The 13,374-nt window shown below is 44.7% G+C and overlaps 1 protein-coding gene across 1 annotated transcript; it reads left to right on the top strand.

The window, feature by feature from the left end:
• Positions 1 to 187: 187 nt before the first annotated feature.
• On the top strand, positions 188 to 10,696 carry GPR161 (G protein-coupled receptor 161). Its single transcript, XM_010567376.1, has 7 exons — positions 188 to 681; positions 1,547 to 1,655; positions 1,753 to 2,164; positions 2,699 to 3,423; positions 4,951 to 5,055; positions 7,778 to 7,897; positions 9,895 to 10,696. Exons 3-7 carry the CDS (start codon positions 1,797 to 1,799, stop codon positions 10,140 to 10,142), a joined length of 1,566 nt encoding a protein of 521 aa, XP_010565678.1. The 5' UTR covers positions 188 to 681; positions 1,547 to 1,655; positions 1,753 to 1,796; the 3' UTR covers positions 10,143 to 10,696.
• The last annotated feature ends 2,678 nt before the right edge of the window (positions 10,697 to 13,374 follow it).

Below are 13,374 nucleotides of genomic sequence, written 5' to 3'. Positions count from 1 at the left end.
GGGCGGGCCCCGGCGGACGGGACGGGGGCGGCGGGACCCGCTCGCCGCCGGGGTGTGTTTGTGTGTGTGGGGAGGGGGGTGTCGATGGATGCCCGGGGCGGAGGACCCTGCCCCCGCCCTTTGTTCGCCGCCGGAGGGAGCGCGGGGGCAAAATGGCGACCCCCCGCCTCGTCCACCGTATCTCCGACTCGACACCGCTGGCTTTGTGCGTGCCGCCACGCCTGGCCGGGCTGCCCGCGGCCGGGCGGGGATGGATGGGATGCTCTCCCCGCCCCGGGCTGCCCACCTCCCCCGGAGGCCTTCTCCTCCCCTCGGGGTGCAAGCAGGGCCCTGAGGGGACGGGGAGCAGCAGCAGATGGCCCCGGCGTCGCTCGCGTAGGCAGCGGCCGCGGCCCCTCGGGGGTAGCCGCCTTTCCGAAACCTGCACCGGTCAAAAAGCCTTGGAAAGGCTCGCAGAGGTGGTGCAGGCGTGCTAGGAGAGAAACTCGAGGAGAAGCGGTGTTGCAAACAGTCGGCAGGCAGCTGCGCTAGAGAAGAGCTAAGTTGTGTTTTACAAAGCATGGCCCAGTAATGTCTTTAATTATGCTCTTAGGAAGCACAGATTAAAATGGAAAAAACGCAGCTCTCCAGCCTGACATTGCTGCCTGAGGCCACAGCAGCCGCGCAGAAGGAAGCCTTTCTGTGAGTACTCTTGCCCGCTTGGGAGCCGTGGGTGGGCACAGCCACAGAGTTAGCCGAGACAACTTTCCCCGAGTCCCTGATTTCCAAGAAATGCTAACATCAACTCTATATTAATTGGTGGACTCTTTAGTTTTCTGGTTTGCATATTTGCATTTTTTGGTGGTGCTTTTTCTTCAGTATGCTGGCCTGCAGATGGGTGAAGGATTGAATGAAGTAGGTAGGAGTGCCTGTTGGAGGCAGCGGGGAGAAAGCTGCTAAGGAACTGGGAGAAATACCGAGGTTTCACAGAACGAGGTTGTGAGTCAGTGGGATGGATGCTAACACTGGGAAGTCAAGGGTTAAAGGTTCTCAAACATTTCTGTAGGGTGGACCACAGCTTAATGCAAGGAAATGTCTTTCGAACCTCATGTACAGAAAGCCAGTTCCCCCAGTCCTTTGGCAGTAAAATGGAATCACCGCTGTAGCTAAGGTGGTTATGAACATGGAGAAGCGATGTTAGGAGAGTACATGCAATGATCCCTGAGTCTTTGAATGTTACTTAGCAACTGTTAAGAAAGAGTCTGCAGGGTATGACTAGCTAGGCATCCACAGACCACCAGCAAATAGTGTATAGGCAGAATATAAGGTAACAATCAGAGTAAATGGGCAGAATTTAAAAAAAGTAAGTTACTTTTTTTAAAGTGAGAGAAACAAAGACTGGTAGTGACATTCTTGTTGTTTCTTCACAGCCTAGATGAAGGGACTGAGTGAGATGTACAGCTGATTAGTATGGCTTAGAAACAAGTAAGATCCTTAGAAAATGTGAAAGTAAAATGTGCTAATTTTCTTCCTTGTTTCCCCCCTTCCACCTCTTTTTGTCTTTCAGTTTCTTCCCTGTTCTAGGCTTGGCACTGTCATTGACCTCTTTGGTGTACCCATAGGCAATTTCCTGCCCCTTCACTTTCCCTTCTAAAATGGTTTCCTGCATCCTACAGGTAAATTTTAATTAACACAGGCAAAAGGGCCTCCAGTCTTTGGAGAGAGCTTGAAGAAATCTTGCCCGAATGTTTCTGAGCGTTGTTCTGCTTCTAGCTGCTCATCATGTCTTGGCTGCTCCAGCTCTGCACGCTCTGACCATGAGCAGCAATTCTTCCCTCAGCAATGTGAAGGGCCTGAGGAACCTCACCACACAGGAAGACGGGGCGGTCAGAGTCACTGAGTCCATTGCTATAATCGTCATTGCTATTTTCATCTGTTTGGGCAACTTGGTGATTGTCGTCACCCTATATCGGAAGTCTTACCTTCTCACATTGAGCAACAAGTTTGTGTTCAGCCTGACCCTCTCCAACTTTCTACTCTCTGTATTGGTGCTACCTTTCGTCGTCACCAGCTCCATCAGGCGAGAATGGATCTTCGGAGTTGTTTGGTGCAATTTCTCAGCCCTGCTCTACATGCTGATCAGCTCAGCCAGCATGCTTACTCTTGGACTCATAGCTATAGACCGGTAAGCAGCTCTTTTCTAATGAATCATAACAAATTGACTAGTCATTCCATAGAGTGACTCGTTGGCTGCTCATAGAGTTGAGAAACACTGCAGTGGATAACGCTGCTTACCATTGTAGTGTCATTATTCCTTCAGCCCTGTGTGAAATTTTGATACAGAACAGAAGAAAGTGATGTCATCAATAATGCAAAATGTGGACATGCATCTAGAGTTTTTTAAAGCTATTGATGGTATAATAACATACTACTTGAGAAACAAGAAATAATGACTTAAAATTCCAGATTATACTCTAAGCATGCACTCACAGGTAGGGACAGATTTAATAGCTGCATGTGTGCCTTCAGCTAAGTTTTACAATCTTGACTGCAAGGATATGTATTTTTACATGTAATTATTTTTATAAACAGGGTCCCTGAGGCTGCTTCGAGGTTTGGAGAAAAGAGAACTAGAAATCAACATCATTAAAATATGTTCCTTTTTTTTTATTGTACGTCTTTTGTGCTCCTGTTGACTCTTTCTTTTCTTTTCCACCAGGTACTATGCTGTGCTGTACCCGATGGTTTACCCGATGAAGATAACAGGCAACAGAGCAGTGGTAGCTCTTGTGTATGTGTGGCTACATTCCCTTATCGGCTGCCTCCCTCCCCTTTTCGGCTGGTCGTCTTTGGAGTTTGACCAATTCAAGTGGATGTGTGTGGCGGCCTGGCATAAAGAGGCTGGTTACACTGCCTTTTGGCAGATCTGGTGTGCGTTGCTGCCTTTCGTGGTCATGATGATCTGCTATGGATTCATATTCCGTGTGGCAAGGATTAAGGCCCGCAAAATCCACTGTGGTAGCATTGTCATTGTGGAGGAGGACTCCCAGAGGAACGGGAGGAAGAACTCCAGCACCTCTACATCCTCTTCTGGCAGCCGAAGGAATGCTTTCCAAGGGGTTGTCTACTCAGCCAACCAGTGCAAAGCTTTCATAACCATCTTGGTTGTCATCGGTGCTTTCGTGATTACATGGGGGCCTTACATGGTAGTAATTACATCAGAGGCACTTTGGGGAAAAAATAGTATTTCTCCTGCCTTGGAGACATTAGCTACATGGTTATCCTTTTCCAGTGCCATTTGCCATCCACTAATTTATGGACTGTGGAACAAGACAGTGCGCAAGGAACTGCTAGGAATGTGCTTTGGGGATCGGTATTATCGCGAGTCCTTTGTTCAGCGGCATAGGACATCGAGATTATTCAGCATTTCCAATAGGATCACAGGTAAGATGCATGGCTGCAAAAGACACTCTTCCTTAATACCAGTAAGAGCAAGGCTTAATGTCTGCATGTGCTTGGCATGTTTCAGGGCTCTAAGCAGAGAGGGATGTTTCTGGAGGTTTTCATCTTCTGTTCGGGTTATCATAGGCACTTGAAAGGAGAAATTTTTTTTGTGGGAGTTAACCTCTTTCTGCTACTCTAGTAAAATTTTCTCTGCCAGAGAAGACATAGTGATGAGGTTAATAAAAATAATTTATTTTCTTCTCTCTCAAGCATTTCCTTTCACATGCCTACTGTTTTGTGTTACCCAGATTTGAGCACTAGTGATAATACATTTTACAGCACTTCTTTGATTCCTGGCTTTATGCTACAACTCTTTGAGATCCACTGAAGTTACACTGGTGTTACTATTTCTGTAAATTCAGTTCGTAGGCTTAATGGTTGTGAAGAAAAGATCACGAACAAAGCAAAACCATGTAAAAGAGTAAAACTATTTGATGTCTCCCCAAGTTGCAGGCTGGAAGCTTCGGTTGCTCAGAGTTTGGTTTTTTTTTTAAAGTAGCAATGCAACAAAATTCTGATTTTTGATCATTTTCCTGGTCCTGTTCAGAAGCTTCCAAAAATAGGACATCTTCATTGGGTGCCTTGAGATATTTCATGCAGAGGCAGGAACTGAAGTTATTTAATTGGGAAGGAAGATCTAAAATGCAGAAGGAAGGGGAGAGCAGGAAGGCATCTGTTATCTCTTCTTCAACCTGGGATCACTGGGAGAGACTCCAATCTAAATGAAAGAGTTCTGCAGCTGTGGGCAGGTCACAAGCTGCAGGAGCTTTGGCAAATCTGTATCCAGCAGATGCTATGGGTGAATACATTGGGAACTGAGGTGGCAGGGAAGAGAGAGGAAAGTTTTTTTTCTCTTTCCAAGCGATAGGAAGCCAACAGCTTGAAATTTATCAGGTGTATTAGCTGAAGGCTGATAGGGAGGGGAAAAAAAAACGCAGCCAAACCCACAACAAAATCTTGAGGTGGGATCCAAAGGCAGCACCTTTGTAAGAATCCTAGAATCTCCTCCTTTCTTGTTTTGGGGATTTGAAAGAAGCCAGGCATCTTGGTGCCCCAGCCTTGCTCGTGAGCTTCCTGCCACACTAATGGCCTGTCACAGCTGCTGCTGGCTGCCAGGTTATTCTCTGTCTAGAAGGTGTCTGGCAAATATCCCCATCTCTCTGAGTGTGTATGCTCTGTGTTCAGCCTGTCTGGCTGATAAAAACCATGCAATTGCAAAAAGATTAGGGGGAGATGGTGCAGGTAGAAAGGAGACTTGCTATATGGAAAGACTCCAAGGATACCTGAAAGCTGCTGAGTGGATTTCTAGGACTGGAAGTCCAGATGCTGTGCACTCTGGATCAGCTGGGTAAGTTTTATACATAGAATAATAAATAAGGCAGTAGAGTGGGTATTACTGGAAGAGGGTTTTTCTATTACAGACCCCTTAATCATTCATTGTGTAAGAAGAACAAAACTCTCTTGCAGATTTGGGACTCTCTCCTCATCTCACTGCCCTCATGGCAGGTGGGCGGCCATTAGGAAACAGCAGCAGCACAGGAGACACAGGTTTCAGCTGCTCACAGGATTCAGGTAACTAAAAGTCTCTTGCTCTCTTTTCTTGGGCAGAAGATTGCACTTGTAACTTGGCAGAACTCTCTGGGATAGTCTGTATTTACACATACAGATGTCTCTTGGTGGATGGATGACATGAAGCATCTGTTCCAGCTGTTACAACAAAACTGCTGCAGTTGCCTTTTGCCTTCCTTGCTCTCAATATATTTACTTGCAAAATACTGTTTACTTGAAGGAATGATGACCCTCCCTTAATAATGTGCCCTGGGAACAGGACTGACTGCTTTTGTGCCCTTGTCCTTTAGTTTCTATCATTCTTCAGGGACTTTCCCTGTATCCACGAGGAACAGAGTGACAAAGTGCTGTGGAGAACGTGCTTCTCTGTTTCCTAGTTTGTAAGAGACCTTGTGTCGTTCATCCTGCAGTGTAAACATAAACACTTAGGATAGTTTCAGGTTATGATTTCATCACTAAAGATCGCTCAATTGAAGATGGTTTGGAAAAGGGAAAAAGAGTTCTGCCAGTAATTTTCTATCCAGAACTGTAGCTAGATTTTTCTGGCAGTTAATTCAGCTATCACTACTTAACTGCACCACAGTTACTTTAGAGTATTTCTGCTCTAGAGACACCAGATGGTGATCTTCTAACATTTGCTTGGTGTTAGAGGTTTGTTTCTTACTTTTGTAAAGGAAGTCTACGGAGCTGGGATTTATTTTGGTAGTTGTTTTACGCTGGTGGTTTTATGCCTGTTGTGGGTATTCTGCAGCTGTATGTGATAAAAGGAGATTAGCATCCTGGTAAACCTGTCTCAGTTAAGAGGATGTTGTGTATCATCTTTTGAGGAATGGTACTGAGCAGTTTAAAGAAATTAACAAACTAAATACATACCGAATGCTGTTAGAAGTGCCACTGGGTTATGGAGGGGGTACAGTCCATAGCCTGGGAATGGATATACAGTGATCCACTGTGAAACACTGTTTCACTGGATGCCTTTACTGTGAGGAACTAAAGACCAGAAAGAAGTCACAGTCCCTCTTCAATGCTGCCTGCTGCTGTACATGATCCTGTATCCTGTGATGCAGTCGTGTCTTTCTCTGCCCTGGCAAACAGAAGCTGGGCTTTTCATGTTGTGAAAAAGAGGTGAAATAGTATGAGAGGAAAAAAAAATCTGAGCGGTGCCAGCTGTACACAAAATATGAAATGAGACCTGAGTCCTAATTGCTACAAGTGCTGCCTTAAGATCAATTAGTCCAAGGATGAGGGTCCACCCTGTAAGAATAAGAGGCTAGTCTCTTCACTGGCATCATCTGAAAAAAAAAAAAAAAATGCACCAAACTAGTGCATTTGAAAAAATGTGCTAAAATTCTGCTTCATGGAAGACAGTATCTCTTTTTTCCTAGTGTCACCCTTCCATTGCACACTACGTTTCTGAGGAGGATCCGGTACTCTTAGAGATCAGTAAGAGTCTACTGTTTTCAGTAGACAGCCTCAAACCCAGCTGATCCACAGAATAGCACAGAAAGTTGTTAGCTTATTTGGGACTGTGTATTAGGGCAGCAGCTCATTCCCTTTCTTGTATGCTGGAGGGAGATGTATGATGTAACACACAAGTTTCACCTTAAAAAGTTTATCACTTTGCTATATCACAATGAATTGTCAGCAAAGACTAGACCTGTGGAGGAGTATGTTGTCTAGAGGTACACCCACAGTGATGTCTTTCTGTAAAATGGGTGGTGGAACATGTCCTTATTGTGAAAAGAATAAATTGGGGGGTCAAAATCAGTCAAGTGGGTGAAGAGGCATGTGAAGCCACCGCCTGGAGGAGTTATAAAACCTGTGAAGGCTCTTTGTCCTAGGCCTGTTGTCACATCACAGGAGTAAATGGACTGATAGTAAAGTGTCACACATCGAATGTGTGCAAGCTGTGTCTTCCAACAGCAGCTTCCCTGAGGACTGCTCACTCAGCACTGTCCTAGTGTCTCCCCGAAATGCTTGCTCTGCTTCTCTCTTACACAGCAGGGACCAGCATTGCAAGGGAGGTCTAGGCTACAGTCTTGCTCTTTGTGTGAAAGCGTTGCAGAGATGCCAGGATGAATTTCCTTCTGCTTGTAAACTCTTTTATATTGGAAAGGTGCAAAGCAAATGCAGGGAGGTGAAATAAAAGAGACTCCTAAACTGCAAAAAAGACTCATCAGACAAAAACAATTCCCAACCAGCAAAGGATTTTTCCCCATTAAAATACATTTCAAGAAAGTCAAAATTGGTTATTTGAGACAAACTAAATTGAACAGAAAAACTCTCCAGTTCAGATTTCCATCCAGGTCTGATTACAAGCATGACATTTGGCAGCTATGGTCATCTGCCTCTCAGGTAGCCATTGTTAGCCTCTTGTCTTCATCAGGAAATGGGGGAAATTGCCCTCAACTTTACCCTTTATTTACTAAAGGTAAGGTTTCACCTTTGTCTGCTGTCCTATTGACATTATAAGCTCTGCAGCTGAGCATTTCGGAGCTGCTGGAGGTTTTAGATGGCTAATGAGACAAGATTTTCAAATCCTTCAAATGAAAACTGTGATCTCATTCTTTTTATGTGCAGTGTTTAATTTGAGCTGAAATGTACTCAAAAGCTGGGTTTAGACATCTTTTGAAGGAACTGCTATAAACTGAAAAGTTTTTGTCACCACTTAAATATTGTATCCCAGTGTTATTTTGTTTTGCTTGAGAACTCTGCTTTGTTTCAGGAACAGATACAATGCTTCTTGAAGATTATAGCTCAGATGGCCCTCTTGTCCCACACTGCATCTGTCCTCCTCGAAGGAGGAGTTCAGTGACGTTTGAAGATGAAGTAGAGCAAATTAAAGGTGGGTTTAGTGGTAAGCATGGAAATGCTCAGAACCAACTATATTGCCTGCTCAGGCAGCCTCCCACGACCTTCAGAATTGCCTTAAAATATATCTGACCACTGTTCACGTTGACAGACCTGATCATTCATGCAGGTACAACAGAAGGTAGGATCAGGTCTTTCTTCCACTTCTTCAGTAGCAACAGACAAGGACAAGAGTTAGAAGCTGGGATTCCATGCATACATGTCATTTATGTTGCACAGCAGTATCCTCTCTGCAACTTCACTCATCTGGTGGCTGTTGTCTGGTTTGTGTTTCTCAGGGAATACATTTACTTGCCCTCGTGCTTTGATTCCATTATTCCAGTATTTCTCATTTGCTGTCTCCTCTCAAATTTGTCATTTGCATGTTGAAATGCTTCCATTTCAGACTTTAATGCTCTGAATATAATTTCATTCTGTTTAATTTACTTTTTTAACTTAACTTTTACTTCACTTACTTAGTATGTTTCTCAGCAGATATAGGTGAAAATAGATGAACCACATGCACTTCTTTTTCAGTCAACTCACTTGATTCTGTGTTAGCAAAGTGTTGCTGTGATCATCTGTAAAATATGGCAAAGTTAGTTTAATTTAAGCTGATAGTTACGATAATATGAACTAGAAGACTTGATAATAACAACTGAGTTTACTAAACAATAAATGTGGACAGTAAAAAAATGAGCAGGATGTCTTTAAGAATCAAGTAATAAAACCTGACTGATTTTTATGATTCTCAAATTCAGAGAAGACACTTTCTCTGAAATTTGCTCTTCAAACATCTTGGCAAAATTCACTTTTGCCCTCTTCCCAGCATGAGCTGATTATTTCCTTGGACAAATACATTACTATACATTTCCCATTATCTTTCTGAGTGGTTACGTAGGGGCAGGCATCTAATTTTTTGTGCAGTTCAGTGAAAGAAGGAGGTCTTAGTGCAAAAGCTCCCCACAGGTTTAGCAATTCTCCCTGGTATGTCTCGGGGTTTTCAGGCTCTCTCAGACTTTAAATTATTTCAGCAGCCACACTGAAGAGCTATATTTAGGACAAACACCTGTGTTGCTCGACATGGTGGGTAGAGAGGTATATAGACGCTACAAAAGCACCTACATCAACACTGAAGAGCAGGTGTATCCAAGGTAATAAAAGGTTAGGAAGAAGCATACTGCTGTCTGCAACTGCAGTCTTCAACCTCTACTGGCATGGAGAGCTCTACAACTTCCGCACTGGAAGTGGAAGTAGATCCCATAGTGTGGCTGGAGCAAATTTAAGCCTAAGGACAGCAGACTGCTGATTTTAATCACTACTTGGATGAAGCCCTTGGAATTTGGGGACTGATAATCCATAAACACAGTGTCTGGTGTTTGGGCTTAAAACATAGTATAAAATAGCTCTTAAACTGCACTGTTCGTGTCAGTGAAGTGTAAGATCTTGGTCCAAATGCACTGAGAATCCATGTAATGCTGTAAGCCGTGCTTACAGCAGAAGTACAAACTGAGGGTTCTGTTCCTGTCTTCTGCATGAAGTCTTGCCTGATGCCAGCCAATTCCCCTTGTCTCTAATCCTGGGGACTAGGTAGTAAGAAATCAGGCCCTTGACTTCAGTTGCGTACAAATTCAGACCAATAAAATCCTGCATGCATAGTTCAGATTCAGAAAATCATTCAACATACATTGAATTCAAAGTTAAATGTGTATAAACAGTTTGTTTCATCAGATCACATTTTTTTCACTTGAATTGGAGGTAATCTTTCTCTGCTTGCCCTATCGAGGTCACTCTGAAGCTTCATGTTCAACGAATGGTTTAGGAACCCTGGGTATCATTGGTAAAAGCGCTCTGTAGGGTAGTTATTTGGCAGAGGGCATGATCGTGCCTTTACAAAAGGATCAGTATTAGTCTTCAAGCATTTGCACGGCCATGCTGATCACTTGTTAATTTTCTGATATGTTGCTTTGCCTTTTTTTTTTTTTTCCCCAGAAGCTGCAAAGAATTCTGTTCTTCATGTAAAAGCCGAAGTCCATAAATCTCTGGACAGTTACGCATCCAGTTTAGCAAGAGCTATTGAAGCTGATGTGAAAATCAGCTTGTTTGGGGAAGATGCTTTACCAGGAGCTCTGTTCCCTGTGCGGACTCTGCCAGGAAGCAGTATGAACACACGGCGTGGTACCAGGCCCCATGCTAGCCAAAGACTTAAGTTGCAGAGCATCGATGAAGGGAATATTTGACAGGAGCACTGGAGTAAGAAAACAGAATGAAACCACTAGGCGGGACCTACTACAGCTGTCAGTGTTTCAACAGAAGCAGGATACCTTGTCGGGATGTTTTCAGTGTTTTTTCAACACTTGAAAACCAGCTGAATTCTGGTACTTACATCAGCATTTTACAGCAGTATTCATTTACTGTTTAGGGTGCTATTGACTCTTTTGTGCCATGTCTTAAATCTATCACGCAGTGCACAGGAATGCAGGGTTTGGTTTCATTGACCAGATTACATTAGTCTGTTGAATCTTGGGTCCATTATTGGCCAAAGCCAATACAGGAATGAAAAAGTATGCGCAGTGTTTAATTTGTTATTGCATTGATCCTTTTCTGACCACCAGGATAATCAGTTTATACTTGATAGCTGGAGTGCTCTAATAGGAGCTTGTGCATTGGATACTACATACAGCCTTACTATCACAGGCACCCAAATGAGAAGCATGGACTTAACTAAGGGCAAAACCTGAACTTTTCAGAGAGCTCATGCAGATTATGGTCCTACTTACCCTTGCTAGTGGATATTTCTGGCCATCAGAATGCTAGATCTGAAACTGGATTGTGCATTGCTTCTGTGTTACGAGACATCAGCTTCTCTAGATGTAATGGGTGGGGAGCAGACCTGTGCTGGAAATATCACAGAGATGGTATATGAGGACATCATGAATGCAGAGTTCTTAGTTTCTCTGAGAACTTCAGTTCACTTCCCTGGTTTTGCTTTTACTAAAAGGGCACTCTATGGCTGTGGTAAACTTGACGGACTATAAATAAGGTATTACCACTTCATATTCAGGATTCATCTTTTCTAGAGAGAAAAGTTCTATGAGGTTGGATTTTTTTTTAATCGTGAGGGAATGTAGTATTTAAGCTATAGTTACCTCAGTGCGTATATTTCTTGGAGTATTAATTCATTAATCTCTAAAATAAGAACATTTGGCACTTACATTGCACTTTGCGTGTTCTTAAGCACTGTACAGACATTACCTTGTTAGGCCTTTGTGAGAGGGTTGATCAGCCCTGCTTGCCAAAGAAGGGGAACTTGGCAACAGTCAAGCTGCTGGCAATCAAACAAGCTGCAGAGGTGGAAAGGTTTGTTACGAGAAGAGGGATAAGGTGGATCGTGCGAGCATGCCCGGCTTGAGGAACCTTTCTGTGCCTTCCTGGGCTGGCCACTTTCTTACTTTGAGGGGGTTACAGCCCTGCCTTACTTCTTATTTTGAAGAGAGGGAGACATAAGTGAGCAGGATAATTTGTGGGATTTGCAATTGTGTCTGCAACTCTGTGTCTGCTCCCCCGTGCTTCCACCTTTCCCCAGAAGTGGTTTGTATGAGTTTTTACTGCAGGTTGTTTGGAAATCAGGAGCAGGATGTTTCCATCTGGGCAAAAACTGCATGTACACTTGGTAAATTATGGCTGTGTGTGACTTACTTGGAGGCACAGAAGCAAAGTGGTTTTGGGGCAGAGCCTCAGTCCAGTACTGTATTTAGATATCCCATTTCTCTGTGTTCCTAACTCAGAATATATTTCAGCACAAGCTTATGTCCATCTCTGGACAAAGCAGCTTGACTTCATGAACTAGTCTGAATCCCATTGCATTCCCATGTAAGCTATAACTGCATACTTAAAATTCAGTACATGGTTTGCTGATAAGAACAGGCTGTTAAAGCAAGAACACTTAAGCACCAGTAAGATGGCTTTTTGCATAATGCAGGAATGAAGCGACTACCAATAGTGAGGTCCTCACTCCTGTGTTTTTTTCTTCTAGTGTGTTAGATAAATTGGCACCTGTGGGCACTCACTGAAAAAAAATAAAATTAAATTTAAAATCCCAGTATTTGCCAGGAAATGCCCTGCACTGAGGTCATTATTGCTGTCATTATCATTACAATCACCATTGCTCATAGTACTCAGCACTCCTTAAGGTATACGCTTGCCTCAGATGGCTTGAAGTATTTTACCTGTATCCCTTTTATTTCATATTCCTGTTTCAAAACAAGGTGAGCAAAGTTGTTGCTGAATGTGAAAAGGGCACACATAAGGACATATGCATTGTGGTGAAGTCAGTGCTAGCCCAAAGTGGTGTATATTGAGGAGGAGAAGTTCCAAGGCATGTGTGAAAGCACAAAATTGTTAGTATTGTGTAAAAAGCGCATTTTTCACACAGGTACTGAGCCAAACTTGGCCTTCAGGCAGGCCAGTGGAGTTGCATCAGTTTACACCATGACTGAATTTGGCTGTCAGTGTTACTTTCACTAATCTGTTGCTTAGTGTAAATGTTGTTAATATTTTTGTACACACATTATAGCCTTTCCATAATCGTTATTACCAGAGTCATTATCTCACTTTGAATTGTCATTAACAAAAGCAGTAATTAAGAGATGCACACATTTTGTAAAGTTGTATTCCCCATCTTAAATACAAAAGAAAGAAAACCTTCTTTCCAGCTTCCAATGGTGCATGGTGTTTGTTTACCACTCCTGTTATTTCAACTTGATTTTTAAATATTTTACATTAAAAGTAGATTGAAGTGAAGGGATGCTCCTGGCAGCAGTGGTGCCTGGAACTGCGCTTCTGCCGTGCAGGGAGGCCTCCTGGGCGAGACGCTGGTCTCCCACCACCGGGCTGGATGTCGGCGCCCGGCTGTACCGGCACACGGGGCCGCAGGCGCCGGAGCTCACCGCCGGGCCTCCCTGCGCCCCACCGAACAGGCGGTTCGATTCGGTAAAACTCAATCCCGCCGACCCCTAGGTGCTGCGTGGCACGACGCGCCGGTCCGAACGCCGAGCAGGCTCCGGAGGCGCTGCGGAGCGACCCCGGAGCAGCGACTTGTGTAAATCACCGACCGCCTTCAGCCCGCGGGGAGACCGGAGCCACCCGAGCCGCCGGGGCCACGCCCCCCTGCCGTGACCACGCCCGCTCGGGGACGCGCCCCGCCCTCCCGTGGCGCGCGGCCGCCAATAGCAGCGCGCCTTCCTTTTCCCGCCCTTCTCCCGAACAGCGGAACCTGCTCGGAGCTGGGGGTGGGGGAGCGAAAGGGGGGCGGGGAACAGTGAAGTCACAGCGCAGCGGCGATTGGCTCCACCTTGCCCCGTTCTGATTGGACGGTCCGCAGGCGCTGGGTAGGATTGGCTGATTTCAAGAGTGGGCGCGGCGGGTGCGGCCCCGCGGGGGGGGCGGGGGGGGGCGCCGGGGAACGGGGGG

The sequence above is a fragment of the Haliaeetus leucocephalus genome, unplaced genomic scaffold (assembly GCF_000737465.1).
Source record: "Haliaeetus leucocephalus isolate CR32 unplaced genomic scaffold, Haliaeetus_leucocephalus-4.0 Scaffold228, whole genome shotgun sequence".
Lineage (NCBI taxonomy): Eukaryota > Metazoa > Chordata > Aves > Accipitriformes > Accipitridae > Haliaeetus > Haliaeetus leucocephalus.
The sequence above is the reverse complement of the archived record's forward strand: the minus strand, read 5'-3'. Positions and strand labels throughout refer to the sequence as shown.

What these genes read in the sequence shown, in the direction of transcription:
- GPR161 (XM_010567376.1), top strand. Translation starts at nt 1,797, where the DNA reads ATGAGCAGCAATTCTTCCCTCAGCAATGTGAAGGGCCTGAGGAACCTC. An exon ending in GGACTCATAGCTATAGACCG is followed by an intron (nt 2,165 to 2,698) that starts GTAAGCAGCTCT and finishes CTTTTCCACCAG; the next exon opens with GTACTATGCTGTGCTGTACC. An exon ending in CAGCTGCTCACAGGATTCAG is followed by an intron (nt 5,056 to 7,777) that starts GTAACTAAAAGT and finishes GCTTTGTTTCAG; the next exon opens with GAACAGATACAATGCTTCTT.